The sequence below is a fragment of the Triticum aestivum genome, chromosome 5B (assembly GCF_018294505.1).
Source record: "Triticum aestivum cultivar Chinese Spring chromosome 5B, IWGSC CS RefSeq v2.1, whole genome shotgun sequence".
NCBI lineage: Eukaryota > Viridiplantae > Streptophyta > Magnoliopsida > Poales > Poaceae > Triticum > Triticum aestivum.
Window position 1 is genome coordinate 609,601,513 of NC_057807.1, and position 13,924 is coordinate 609,615,436.

A 13,924-nucleotide genomic window follows, 5' to 3' on the forward strand; every position below is an offset into this window, starting at 1 on the left:
TGTCACCTAGTACCATTGTAGAGGGGGTGTTGGAGTAGCTGAAGGTGCGCGGAGAAGAGCCCGATCCTCACGAGCCGCAGGAGCCTTGAGCCTCGGGAGGCTCTGAGGGTCCGGGCGGTTCCTCAAGGACCATCTCCATCTCTGCCAGGACCGCGTGATGCTTGGCCTCCTGAGCCGCCAGAATGCTCCACAGATGGCGCTGGTGAGTAGCAGCCGCGTTCGGCAGGCCGAAAGGAATGCGAACGTAGCTGAGCGGTGGACCCTTGCAATGCCCCACGCGCGAAGGCCAGAGGCTCTCCTGAGACGCGGCTCGGTTGAGCCCTGGGAAGTCGATGCAGACGCGCAGCCTGCCATCCTCGCCTGGATGGGGAGCTACGCCAGGTAGGCGACGATCGTCGCGTATGACTCTTGATTCCTGAAGCTCCTGAGTGGTCTTGGTGATGAACTCCTGAGGGTTGGGCCTTTCTTACCCCATGCCTTCCTAAGGGAAACATGCTGTGAAGCACGCCTCGAATTGGTGCCCGAGCGCCTCCCTCGTGATCTTGGCAAAGTCTAAGGCCCTCCAGAAGAGAGCCCCCGAGCCCTGCCTGAGGAGGGCGCCGTGCGCGCCTTCCTATGCGATGGAGGGAGGCGCCACTTGCACGGGCGCTGATCCTGACGCGACACCTCCTGAGATGCCAACCTCCTGAGGCCTTGAGCTGGGCGATGTCTTCTTCTTCTTGGGAACTGCCTCAAGAGGGTTCTCGCTCTTGCTGTCTGGGTCCTCGATTGATGCAGCTTGGAAGGCACGCTCGATGGAGCACACCGCATCCTTCTCTTCACAGGGGACTATGATGATTCCACCGCTTCCTGGCATCTTGAGGACATTGTAGCCGTGGTGGGTCACCGCCATGAACTTGGCCAGGGCCGGCTACCCGAGGATGGCATTGTATGGCAGGCGAATGTGGGCAACGTCGAAGTTGATGAGCTTGGTACGATAGTTGTTGCGTTGACCGAAAGTGACATGGAGGCGGACCTGCCCTATCGGGGTAGTGGAGCCATCAGTAACTCCTGAGAAAGGCTTGGTAGGCTAAAGTTGATCATATGGCACTTGAAGGTTGTTGAATGTTTTGACGGACAGGACATTGAGCCCTGCGCCGCCATCGATGAGGGTCCTGGTAACTTGCACGTTGCTGATGACTGGAGAACAAAGCATTGGGAGGACGCCAGCTGTAGCCGCACACTTGAATTGATCTATTGAGCTGAAGGTGATGGTGCACGTGGACCACCTGAGGGGGCGCGTGGCCTCGAGCTTGGGGAGGATTGCATTCACCTCGCGAGCAAACTGCTTGAAGATGCGCTGAGAGGCTGGGGCTTGTTCACCGCCCAAGATGCAAGCGATAGCACGTGGCTCCTGGAAGCCCCCAGCCCCCTCATCCTGGTGGTGGTCATCATTCCTCCTTGGCGGTGGTGGTAGAGGAGGAAGGCCTGCGTTGCCCTGCGGGCGATCCTCGCGAGGCTGATCCCTCCAGGCTCCCTCGCGAGGATGGTCCTGCCAGCGATCCTCACGAGATCGGTCATGCCACTCTTGGCGAGGGCCTCGGTCGTCCCATCGTCCTCCACCTCTTCCTCCTCCTCGGCCGTAGCCCCGGTCGTTGCGTTGGGGCGTCGACCGATGCGTCCTTCTTGAACGGCTCTGAGCTCCTGGCATTCATGGGTGTTGTGGGTGTAGAGGTTGTGGTAGGCCCAGAATCGACTACCCTTGGATGACTCCGGCTGGTCCCTGCCATGCTTCGTGTCTGGTTCTGCTGCAAGTACGGCTGCTCCTTTGCGCTTCACGTCCTTGGCCTTGGCCTTCTTTTCTTTTGGGCCAGCAGCTGGAAGCTCGAGGAGGGAGAGGCGTCCTTCCTCAGCTCTTGCGCACTTGGTCGCCAGGTTGAACAGCTCCAGAGATGTGCATAGGTCCTCGTGGATGGCGAGCTCCTCCTTCATCTTGATGTCGCGGACGCCATCGGAGAATGCTGAGATGATGGCCTCCTCAGTCACCTTGGGAATCTTGAGGTGGGCGATGTTGAAGTGCTTGATGTACTTCTGTAGGGTCTCTCGAGGCTGCTGCTTGATGCGGTGCAGGTCACCCACGGCCGGAGGGCGGTCGTGAGTGCCCTGGAAGTTGGCAATGAAACGGCTGCACGTCTCGTCCGAAGAGGAGATCGAGCCGGGAGGCAGGTTCAGGAGCCAGGTGCGGGCACCATCCTTGAGCGCCATGGGAAACCAGTTTGCCATGACCTTTTTTTCTCTGTTGGCCGCCTCGATGCCCAGCTCGTAGAGCTGCAGGAACTCCATAGGGTCGGCGATGCCCTCATAGCGAGGAGGAAAATCCAGCTTGAACTTACCTGGCCAGGCGACGCTGCGCAGCTCGATGGTGAAGGCACGGCAGCCTGCTGTTGCCACCGGAGCCTTTTGCAGACGCGGGGCCTGCTCTTGATGGTTCCCGCGCGCCGCTGCCAGGGGCAGTGCGGGGTATTGGCGTGCTGGTGCAGGGATGCGGTCTTGACGTGCTGGAGCAGGGAGCACGTGTGCGCCTTGTTGAGGCTGAGGGATTTCTTGGCAGCTTCTTTCTTGCTGCGCGGGCGCCGGACGCGGTGGGTCACGTCCAGGAGCCGCGCGCCTTGGAGCCAAAGCGCCTTCTTGAGGAGGAGGTGGCGAGGGCACCTCCTGAGCCGCGTCGCCCATGCAGGACGGAGGGCGAGGCAGCGAGAGGGACGGCGCAGGGGAGCCCCCTGTGGCGCTAATGAGCTCGGTGATGTGAGCGAGCCACTCCTCGTAGAGGTCGTAGATGGGGCGGTAGTGCAGGAGCTCATGTGCCAGGAGCAACGCAGCCTGCGCGTCCGTGGGGGCGCGACGAGCGTGAGACGACGAACCAACTGGAGTTAGCGACGGAGTGGCGGTGCGGCCTTCCCGCCGCACCGAGGGGTGCAGCGATGAAGCTTGCTGCTTGTTCCCCGCCGGGCCGGTGGCGGCGTTGGCGTCAGGAGATGGAGAATGATGAGGAGGCCCACCGATGGGAGCCATCTGGGCGACGCGGGTGGCGAGAGCAGGCCGGCGCTCGGCGCGAGCTCGGCAAGCGTCTGCCATGGATGCGACGAAGCGATGGGACGCAGATCGGTGGAGGAAAGATTTCGGCGCACCCCTACCTGGAGCACCAAATGTCGGATATCGGGTTCCGGCAAAAGCCTTAAGGTTCAAACTCTGGGGTGCGCACGAAGATCTTCTCCCTACCGATACACGCCCCAAAACCTCGCCGCGAATCTAAGCTAGCACGATGAACAACACAAGAGACACAATATTTATACAGGTTCGGGCCATCGTTGTGGTGTAATACCCTACTCCTGTGTGTGGTGTGGTGGATTGCCTCTTGGGCTGGTGATGAACAGTACATAGGAAGAACAGCCTCGCGAGGGGTGTTCTTGTGGTGGTGTGGATGTTCTACTTAGGAAGGATTCGATCGGATCCCCTTCTACTGTGGTGGCTATCTCTATTTATAGAGGCCCTGGTCCTCTCCCCAAATATTGAGCGGGAAGGGATCCAACAACGGCCATTTTGAAAGGGGACAGCTAGTACAAGCTATCCTGACTAAAGGTGGTCTTCGATTGCCAAAGGCGCTGGTGATGACGCCATCTTGGGCTCCATGGTGACCTCCGCCCTGTCGTCCTGCTGGTCTTGGTCTCGTTGCACCAATATGGAAACCTTTGCCTGATGCCTCGGTACTCCACGCCTGTGCTTGTCCCCTTTGCACCGAAGAGGAAACGAGGACACTGCGCAGGCTGGCGCCCGCCTGGTCTCGATCGTCATGGCTTGCGTCATGAGCACCTCACGAGGTACCCCTTGCCTTGATCTCTCCGCCTCCTCGCGAGCCTGCCCGGTGAGGCCACCCCTGAGGAGGCCTTGTGTCGTCCGCCCGCGAGGCTTGTCCCCTCGCGAGGGTCTTGAGCGTTTGTTGATGAAGACGGGCCGTACTGGGCCACTGCTGAGCCACGCTGCAGGTAGGCAAGTCTGGGGACCCCCGTTCTCAGAACGCCGACAATGTAGACTTTTTAGTTTCAGTAATTAGTTGGTCTACTTTTTGGAGTCTTTGATCGTAAGCACTATATAAGTATGTTTGTCACATTTGAGTAAATTACATGGTTTTCTCAAAAGAAGAAAATACTAGTTTCATTAGTGGTTACTTGCCTCATCTATAATCTTGACATTGTTTGGAAGGTGTGGTGGAAGATATAATCTGCAATAATTGCAGGCAACAAGAAAAGGACGGTAAGATCGATACTTCACCATTCATCGATCACCAATAGTCATTTGCATGAATCATCTGCACTTTGCAAGAAATGGAAAGAATCCCACCAATAATTGGGAAGGGTTTAAAGTTCTTGTTCTTGCAGAACCAATTTTTTGGGATCGGTTGATTTTTTACTAGTGTATCTCGGTCCTTTTGTTGGTATTGTGTTCTTGTAGAGTTGGAATCTTTCCTTGGGTAAAGATCTTGTGATTCGGCAGACTGCACTTCGAGGGGGTCATCACCGGCCCAAGTCCATTCATCGTTCAAGACTTCCCATCATTTTAGATGGGAAACTCAAGGGGCTCTTTGAAATCTCTATCGATAATCAGGTTCATGTGTAGATGTATGAGTGGTAGCATCGTCGCTCCGATCAAATTGCAATGTCTTTTCTGAAGTGTTGGTATAATTTCTTCTTTAATAAATTATTACCAAGGAGAAGATGCATGTGAGAGTTTTCATTGTATTTTTAGTTTTAGTAGTTACTTTGTCTACTTTTTGGATCTTTGATCATCAGCGTTGTACCTTTAATGATTGTCGCAGTTAAACAAAGTTACAGGGTTTTCTCAAAAGAAAAAAGACTAGTTCCATTAGTGGTTAGTTGCCTGATCTTGAGTCCCGCCGTGTTTGGAAGGTGTGGGGGAAGAAATTATACCCAATAATTGCAGGCAACAAGAAGAGGACGAGATGATTGATGCTTCACCTTTCACAGATCTCCAATAATCATTCGTACGAATTTCATTTGGACATCGTTTTTTTTAAAGAATCCCATCAATAATTGGGAAGGATTTAGATTTCTTGTCCTCGCAGAACCGATCTTTCAAATATGTTCACTTTTTGTTAGCGCGTCTCAGTGCTTCGGTTGTTATGTTTTTTTAGAGTTGGAATCTTTCCTTGGCACTAAGACGAAGATCTCTTATGCTTCAACATCTACACTTCCAAGGGATCATCATCGTCCCAAGTCCATTCATCGCTTAAATCTTTCCATCTTTTCAGATGAGCTACTCAAGGGGCTCTCTGACATCTCTATCGGTAATCAATTTCGTGCAAATGTAGGATTGGTGGCATCGCCATTCTTGTCTAATCTAAGTGTCTTTGTTGAAGCGTTGGTACAATTTCTCCTTTTAAAAATTATTACCACCGGGAAGACGAATCGGAGAGATTTCAATGTAATTTTTAGTTTTACCAGTTACTTTGTCTATGTTTTTGGGTCTTTGACCATAAGCATTGAACCTTTAATGGTTGTTGCATTTGAACAAAGTTATGGGGTTTTCTCAAAAGAAAAAGGAAACTAGTTCCATTAGTGGTTAGTTGCCTGATCTTGAGTCTCGTCGTGTTTGGAATGTGTGGTGGAAGAGATTATACCCAATAATTGCAGGCAATAAGAAGATGATGGGATTATCGATGCTTCACATCGATCTCTAATAATCACTCATAATTCGGAATGATCTAGAGTTCTTGTCCTCACAAAACCTATCTTTCAGATCTGTTGACTTTTTGTTAGCGCATCTCGGTGCTTTTGCTGGTATGTTTTTTTGTGGAGTTGGAATCTTTCCTTGGCACTATGACAAAGATCTTGTGACTCGACAGTCTGCACTTCGAGGGGATCATCGCTGGCCCAAGTCCATTCATTTTTCAAAACTTTTCAACTCTTTTAGATGAGCAACCAAAGGGCCTCTCTGAAATCTCTATCAGTAATCAAGATCGTGCAGATGTATGAGTGGTGACGTCGCTACTCCGATCTAATTGCGGTGTCTTTTTTGAAGCGTAGGTAGAATTTCTTCTTTGAAAATTTATTACCATTGAGAAGACGTATTTGAGAGATTTCATTGTAATTTTTTGTTTTAGCGGTTACTTTGTCTACTTCATGGGTCTTTGACCATAAGCGTTGTAGTTTTAATGGTTGTCGCATTTGAACAAAGTTACAAGGTTTTCTCAAAAGAAAAAAGGACTAGTTCCATTAGTGGTTAGTTGTCTGATCTTTAGTCTCACCGTGTTTGGAAGGTGTAGTGAAAGAAATTACACCCAATAATTGCAGGCAACAAGAGGATGAGATGGTCGGCGCTTCACCATTCACCGAACACCAATAATCACTCGTGCAAATTTCATTTGGACTTTGCAATAAATGGAAGGAACCTCATCAATAATTGGGAAAGATTTAGAGGTCTTGCCCTCATAGAACCGATCTTTCGGATCTGTTGACTTCTTGTTAGTGCACCTCGGTGCTTTTGCTGGTATGGTTTTTTCTTTAGAACTGGAATATTTCCTTGGCACTACGGCGAAGATTGTGATTCGACGGTCGACACTTCCAAGGGATCATGACCAACACAAGTCCATTCATTGCTCGATACTTCCCATCTCTTTAGGCCTCCTTTGGTTTGTAGAAATCTTATAGGAATTTTATAGGATAGGATTTTCAAAGGAAATATCCTATGAAGTCCTTTGGTTTGTAGGAATCTTGTATGAATTTTAAAGGATAGGACTTCCAAATGAAAAAATCCTATAAGTCCTTTGGTTTGTAGGAATGGATTCATATTCCTATGTAAGATAGGAATCAATGCTTCATATTTCAAAGAAAAAAAACATTAGGCTAGACTCAATGGAAAAAATCATATCCTATATGCATCAAATGGCATTGTCTTTCTCTATAGGAATTGAGATGCATGTCATATCACTTCCTATGATTTTCCTATTCCTATCCTATGAATCAAAAAACGCCTTAGATGGGCAAGCCAAGGAGCTCACCTGAAATCTCTATCGGTAGTCAGGTTCATGCAAATGTACGAGCGGTAACGTCGCCACTCCAGTCTAATTGCAGTATCTTAGTTGAAGCCTTGGTAGAATTTCATCTATCAAAAAGTTGTTACCACGTAGAAGACGTATCCGAAAGATTTCATTGCAATTTTTAGTTTTAGAACAGTTACTTCGTCTACTTTTTTGAATATTTGATCATAACCATTGTACCCGCAATGGCTGTCGCCTTTTAATAAAGTTATCAGGGTCTTCTAAAATAAAAGGACCTATTCCATCAGTACTATAGTTAGTTGCCCAATCTCAACTCAAAAAAAAAAAGTTAGTTGCCCAATCTTGAGTCTCGCCATTGTTTGGAAGGTGCGGTGGAAGAGATTATACCCAATAATTGCCGGCAACAGGAAGAGGACAGGATGATGGATGCTTCACCGTCCGCCGATCACCAATAATCAGTCCTACCAATTCCATGAGGAGTTTGCAGGAAACGGAAAGAATCCCGTCGATAATGGGGAAGGATTTGGTGTCCGTGCGTCGTCGCTGTCAGGCAAAGCACGCCAAGCCCGCAAGTGAAAAGAGGGGGGGGGGGCGTCCACCCTTCGCTTCCCCGCACCCACCCCAACCAAAGCCCACTTCTTTGCCCCCACTTGGGCTTCTTCTCCTTCCCCGCGAGGCGACCGACGACGCGGAGGAGTCGTAGGATGTGCGAGGGGCGGCGCCCCGGGCACGCGACCCGGCCGCCGTGGGCGCTGGCGGCGGAGCTGCGGCGGAGGGAGGCCGCGGCGGACGCGCGGCTGGCGGCGGCGCGGGCGCGGCTGGCCGAGGCGCTGGCGGAGCTGGAGCGGGCCCGGGCGCGCGCCGCCGAGCTGCAGCGCCGCCTGGAGGAGAACTACGGCAAGCGGCGCCGGCTCAAGCGGGTGGTGGCCGCCACCCGCTCCCGGATCCACGAGACCCGCGCGCTCCTCCAGGACCGCCAGGACCCGCCGCCGCCGCAGCAGCAGCAGCAGCTCCCCGCCGAATCCGATCCCACCTCCTAGGTAGGCCTGGCCCTCTCCTCGATTAAGCCCTCGTCGTGATCAAGCCGATTGATCGAAGCGTAAACAGTACTTATCTGACATCGTCCTCTCCTCTTGATTCGTCTGCAGGGAGTCGCGGCCGGGTGACGTGACGTCCTGCTCCGAAGACCCGATCGGATCGGCAGACTGCTGGCCTACACAGCTACTGATTTCATTCCCCTTTCTTCTTGTTTTTTCGCATCGGAGGAAGCTAGCTAGTAGGAGTAGTAGCCTGGTAGCTAGTCTCTGCAATATACGGGCGGGACGAATGTCCCATGGAACATCAATCAATCAGAAAAAGGCTTCATGTCATTCGCATCGCATACAGTGACTGAAATGAATCGGAAGTTAGCACCCGGCAGGGACTCACTCTGTAATACAGTACTAGTAATAATCATGTCTTCAGTGACTGGAGCATACATGTGCCAAAATCTTCAGCTCCTGTCGTATCAAACATACGAGTATATGCTACCGTCACGAAACCCTGCTATGTCGTTCATTTGGTCACGCTGAAAGCAGCTGGCCGTGATGCCTGCATTGCTTTTAGACGAGTTGCCTGCGATTGCAAGGAAAGAATCCGGCTCATCGGACGCAACTCTCACCAATGACTGGCGTAATAGCTTTCCCTGCCACTGCCGTCGCAGGCCGGGCTCAATAATCTTCTCATACCCAAAGGTATAGAGAAGATCATGCTAAGATGACTTTCATCGTTGCACACAAGAAAGAATGCTGTCGAACATGGCATATTGTGCAGTCAAGGGCGGGAGCGACGGAGTACTGTATAGTTTCATCAGCCTGAATTCTTACATGAGTTGACACAACAAAATATAAATCGATCCCGATATCGAAAACTCGACTCTACAGAGCTCTTGTATGTACGGTTCCCAGGGTTCACAAAATCAAGTCCGCCATATGGTCTATACTACAACCAACGAATTCGTTCACTTGAATAGCTGCTTGTAAGGAGGTGTAAAGGTAGCTTCAAATTACTCGCTTGAACGGGCAGATACGGGATACAAGTCATTGAAGCATCGCTTGATCCAGAATTTCTTTCTCCAGTGTTATAACACAGGCCGGCCTTCCTTGTTTAGTGGAATCACCATATCTTGTTCTTGGCCCAGAACAGTATTATTACAACCCCAATCACAATGGCAACAGGAGCATACTTCCGAATGAAGGCCTGAAACCAATAAGCAGCACAGTTCACATAAAAGTCAAAACACTACACATAATACATGATGCAAATTCTTTTAGAAATACGCAGATCGTGATGTAAATTGGGGACTATATACAAATGTGGATAACTAAGCTAATAAAGTATCACCTCCATTCCCAATTATAAGATGTTTTGGATATTTCAATATAGACTATACATACAGCCTGAAATGAGTGAACAAACACACTAGAACACATCTATATACATCTGATTCAGGAAAAGTTAGAACATATTATTAATTCGAAAAGGAGGGAGTAATCATTAAGACTTCCATCAAGCACACAAAGTCTTCACAGGCACTGCAACTGCAAATGCTTGCCTTCTAAAAATTTATCAGATTTACCTAGGTAGTAAGAATCGACAAACGCCATTTTGCTAACCACAGTGTATGCCTGTGAATTATCAACCTAATAACAACAGATGTGTCGGAAGCATATAAACTTACTTTAGTCAAACAAAAATTAGAAAGTATTTTTCATCCATGGAACATACATTTCTTTGAGATGCTTCAAGGGCAAAACTCAAGCTAATGAAATTTATAATTATGTCAAGGTATTCAACAAAAAATGAAAAAAAAAATGACATTCCTGACTACGATGGAGAAAATGCTCAAATACATTTTTAGTTTTGAACTAACAAATGTATATTCAAAACAGCATATTCATTCAGCACATAGATTACCTGGCGATTAAGATCCTTGGCTTTATCAGCATAGATTCTCGTGTCAGATGTCAACCTACTTGACATTTCACTAACCTCTGCAAAAATAGAAACACGGAATAGTAAATATTTACTTGCCAATTTCAAACCTTCCAATGCACAGGAATGAGGTGAAAAGGATATGCGAAGCATCTTGTAAAACGCAAAAAAATACAGAGTGCACCAGAAGTAAAGCTAAGGAAATAATAGTATAAGACAAGTAGTAAATTAACGCCTATTGGAAGGATAACTCCTACTCCCTCCGTCCAATAATATAAGAGCGTTTTCAACACTAGTGTAGTGTCAAAAACGCTCTTATATTATAGGACGGAGGGAGTAGATGATAAATTTGATGTAATTAATCCATGATACAAACATCTACCCATTTCTCATGGCAGGGAGAGTAAATGAAGCCGTACAAGCAAGAGAGATTTCCAGACTTACGATCTAGCTTTTCACCGACACCAAGAACTTCTTGAACATTGCGAGTCATGATTTGATGCACCTCATAGAGCTCATCGTTCAATTTCGCAATGTTCCTCTGGGTTCTGGTATCCAAATACAGTTTCTTAGTCTTCTGTATGTATGTATCTAAATAGAAAGAAACATAGGTTATGAACCAGTAGAACTTGAGACTGAGAGGGTGAGTGAGAACTTTGAGAGGGTGAATGAAAATGATGCTTGCAAGTGAAGTAGAGATTTAAAAATCATACCGAACTTGATGAAAGCGTAAGGCCTTGCAGCAGTTTCAATTTGACTTCCATTGACTCTCTCGAATTCATTTTTCAGATCTTCCAAGTACTGGAATGCAAGTTTCTTTGGATAAGAACGGTCGCACATTGTTAGATAGCATACTCGACCTTCAATGATGTAACTGCATATCTGAATTAAGGTGGAACAAGTACATACCACAACAAATGTAAAAAAATCAACACATGCTAAAATATATATATATATATATATATATATATATATAATATCAGAGAAGCCTCTAATAAAAAAAACTAGCAAAGGTAGATGACCTTGCACACAAATAGCAAGAACAGTATGACTAGTATACCAGAAATATCAAGACCGGGTACCATATACTACCTCCGTCCGGGATTTTAAGGCCGTAGAGCAACGAAGCGCTGTCCGGTTTCCTAAGGCCTGTTGCTATTCCCTACGTATCTGTCGATAGAATTAATTGGAGAGGCTGCATCCTGATTGGGCATGGGCCACGCATGCGGTGGTGAGCTGTGGCTGCATGCATGCAGGCTAGCGGATTGGCAATGCGATTAATCTTCCTAGCAAGTTAACTGGCCAGATTTAAAGCTGAAAACTTCTTATGAGGTGCCTTGGTCCGGGAGATTTGGTCTTTAGGCCCAATATACCCGTACGGAGGTAGTAGGTGTCTCTGCTTGTTTAAATGTACTCCATGATTAGTCAAAAAATGTTGACTTCTCTGTCAACAAAACAATACAGATACTGGCTAGCGAAAGCATGCAGATGCAGAGTATCTATGTATCTGAATATATAATATAATGTCATTGCATGTTTAAATATAATACCTAGGATCAAGCATCTTCCCCGAATTGAAAAGGATACTGGAAAAAGTATGATCCGGTCTCAATTGACATCCGTGAGGCTTCATGTTGCCCCTTTGACAAGTTCTTGAAAAGAAGTTTAGCTTGCTGCTTGTAGAAATCAGAATCCTTCTGATCCCGCCCGTCATCCAGCCCTTCTGCCAGCGGAAGGCCATCAGTGACGCGCGCTATCATTGTCAGCTTCACCATTTTGCGAAGAACACCAGAAACCACTACAAACTATATAGTTGATAGCCAATAAAGGCACCTGCAAGGCAAAGCAGCGAATGAGTGCTTCAGTCGTAGTCCAGCTTCAACTTTTGATTTGATACATTTAGCACAGCACATACCAAAATTTCTAGTAAATTAATAAACAAAAGTGTGACCAACAATCAAGTAATCCATGTCATTTTACAGTAGCAATCCTAATGGAACAACTTGTTCATTGTTCAAATTCACACAAGCAAATCACTAGCAAGGTGCTTCTAACTTGACTAACAAGTATTTAATGACAACTAAAAATGGCATTGGTCATAATGCATATACAAGAAATTCAAATATCCTTTGGTTTAAATTCTACAAAGCTTGCAACAGAATGCCAGACATATTCATATAACTAACAAAACTGACAAATGCAATCCATTTGTGTATCCCTAAGAAAATCCAACGCATGCTGAATTACTTAGTTGACAACACATATTTCATTAGTTACATAATTTTAGAAGGTGCAGACGGAACATTACCAAGCTAAATTACTCAGTTCACGTACAACACATATTCATTAGTAACATTAACATGAATTTAAAAACTGAAGGCGCAACACCATTACATAAGAGCCATACAGAGAGAAAGAACCATGCATAAACCCACTCCTGCTCTGAGCACCCAAAGCATTAGATACGGCCGATGACATGGACCTATCATATGATGAACTGTGCAAATGATCCACAATCCCCATGCATAAATGCACAACTGACAGACTGCCAATCTGTTCAACACACAGCTCCACGTGCCGATCTATTTTCAACATGGTAACTCAGTACAACTGTCCTGCATAAATCTACATCACAACAACAATACAAATAATACCCAACACCTCCTATCACTCAACCAAGCAGAAGGGAGGTAAAAGGAGACTACAATCCACCAGCCCACGTAGTAGCTCGAGGATAGCTAGCTTGCCCGCCCAACCAAGTTCAGCAGCAGGCACAATTTCTCCTCGAGCATCGATTCGAGTCACTGCCAGCAAACTGCTAAACCAGAGCGTGCGATTAAACCACTACGATTGGGATAAGAAACGTCGTGATCCCCCGTAATTGGGCGCGAGCCCGATCCACCCACCCGGCTTCGTCGCCAGCCAAGCAACGAACCATCCTAGGAGCAACCGGTAGATCGAACCCCAGGGTTCCGGAGGGGACGAGGCGACGCGATCCCGCCAGATCTGTCGGACGGATCTGGACGTGCTAGATCAGAGGCCGGCACGAGACGCGTGGGCCAGGAGTAGAGGGGAGGGGAGGGGAAGAAGTGGCGTACGGTGGGTAGAGAGCGCGGCAGCTGGAGACGCGGCGGCCGTCGCCGGGGAAGTAGATCGCCGGAGGGAGAGTCTGGCGGGGCTGCTGGCTCTGCTTCGCGTGTCGGTTGGGAGATTGGCCGGGGCGGGGGCGGAGGGGGATACGAGTATACGACGGGTGTCCGAACCAGAATGTTCTTTTTTCCTTTGGAAAAACTCTGGACCTGTGCACGGGCATGGGCTCGCCGTGCACGTACAGCCTAACTTTTCGAGGCCCATCAACGGCCAGGTAAGCCCAGTACATTTCGAGGCCCATGTTCTCTAGCCTACTTTTTTCCCATCGAAGCTCCATTCTGATTTGGCGAGAGCCGGCCGCCGACTCCAGGCCATGGCGAAGCCCTAAACCGCAGACCTCGCCGGCGGCGGGCTTCTTGATCAGCCGCCTAAGGACTCATGCAGCTGTGAGGACCGCAGAAACTCAGACTCGTCCAAGGAGGTCGTCTTCAAGGTTCACGCCATGGCAGGGCCCTTTGCGACCCCAGCGTAGGTCAAGCCGCCGGGCGAGGGGTGCCCGCCGGCCGCGAATGCTATGCCTCGCTTATAAGCGAGACTAGCATCCGTCTCGCATGAAACTTCCCTGCAGCACGCACGCGTACGGGCCGGCCCAATAGCGTGTTACTCGTTCGTTCGTTCATTGGTATGTCGATTCGGTTTTTTGGGGATTTTTCCTTTTTGTGTTTTTCTTTAGTCTTTTGTTTGGTTTTATTATTTCTTTTTCGGTTTTCGTTTGGTCCCTTTGATTCGTTATTATACTTCATTTTT

The 13,924-nt window shown here is 48.4% G+C and overlaps 2 protein-coding genes across 2 annotated transcripts; one reads left to right on the top strand and one right to left on the bottom strand.

Annotated features, from left to right (window-relative positions):
* The first annotated feature begins 7,672 nt into the window (after positions 1–7,672).
* On the top strand, positions 7,673–8,533 carry LOC123113612 (uncharacterized). Its single transcript, XM_044534903.1, has 2 exons — positions 7,673–8,094; positions 8,203–8,533. Exon 1 carries the CDS (start codon positions 7,759–7,761, stop codon positions 8,092–8,094), a length of 336 nt encoding a protein of 111 aa, XP_044390838.1. The 5' UTR covers positions 7,673–7,758; the 3' UTR covers positions 8,203–8,533.
* A 325-nt stretch (positions 8,534–8,858) lies between these two features.
* LOC123113611 (25.3 kDa vesicle transport protein) lies at positions 8,859–13,299 on the bottom strand. Its single transcript, XM_044534902.1, has 6 exons — positions 13,126–13,299; positions 11,615–11,860; positions 10,741–10,901; positions 10,472–10,618; positions 10,010–10,086; positions 8,859–9,292 (listed from the first exon to the last, which is right to left on the bottom strand). The coding sequence occupies exons 2-6, from the start codon at positions 11,800–11,802 to the stop codon at positions 9,209–9,211; spliced, it is 657 nt and encodes a 218-aa protein (XP_044390837.1). The 5' UTR covers positions 11,803–11,860; positions 13,126–13,299; the 3' UTR covers positions 8,859–9,208.
* Between the last annotated feature and the right edge of the window lie 625 nt (positions 13,300–13,924).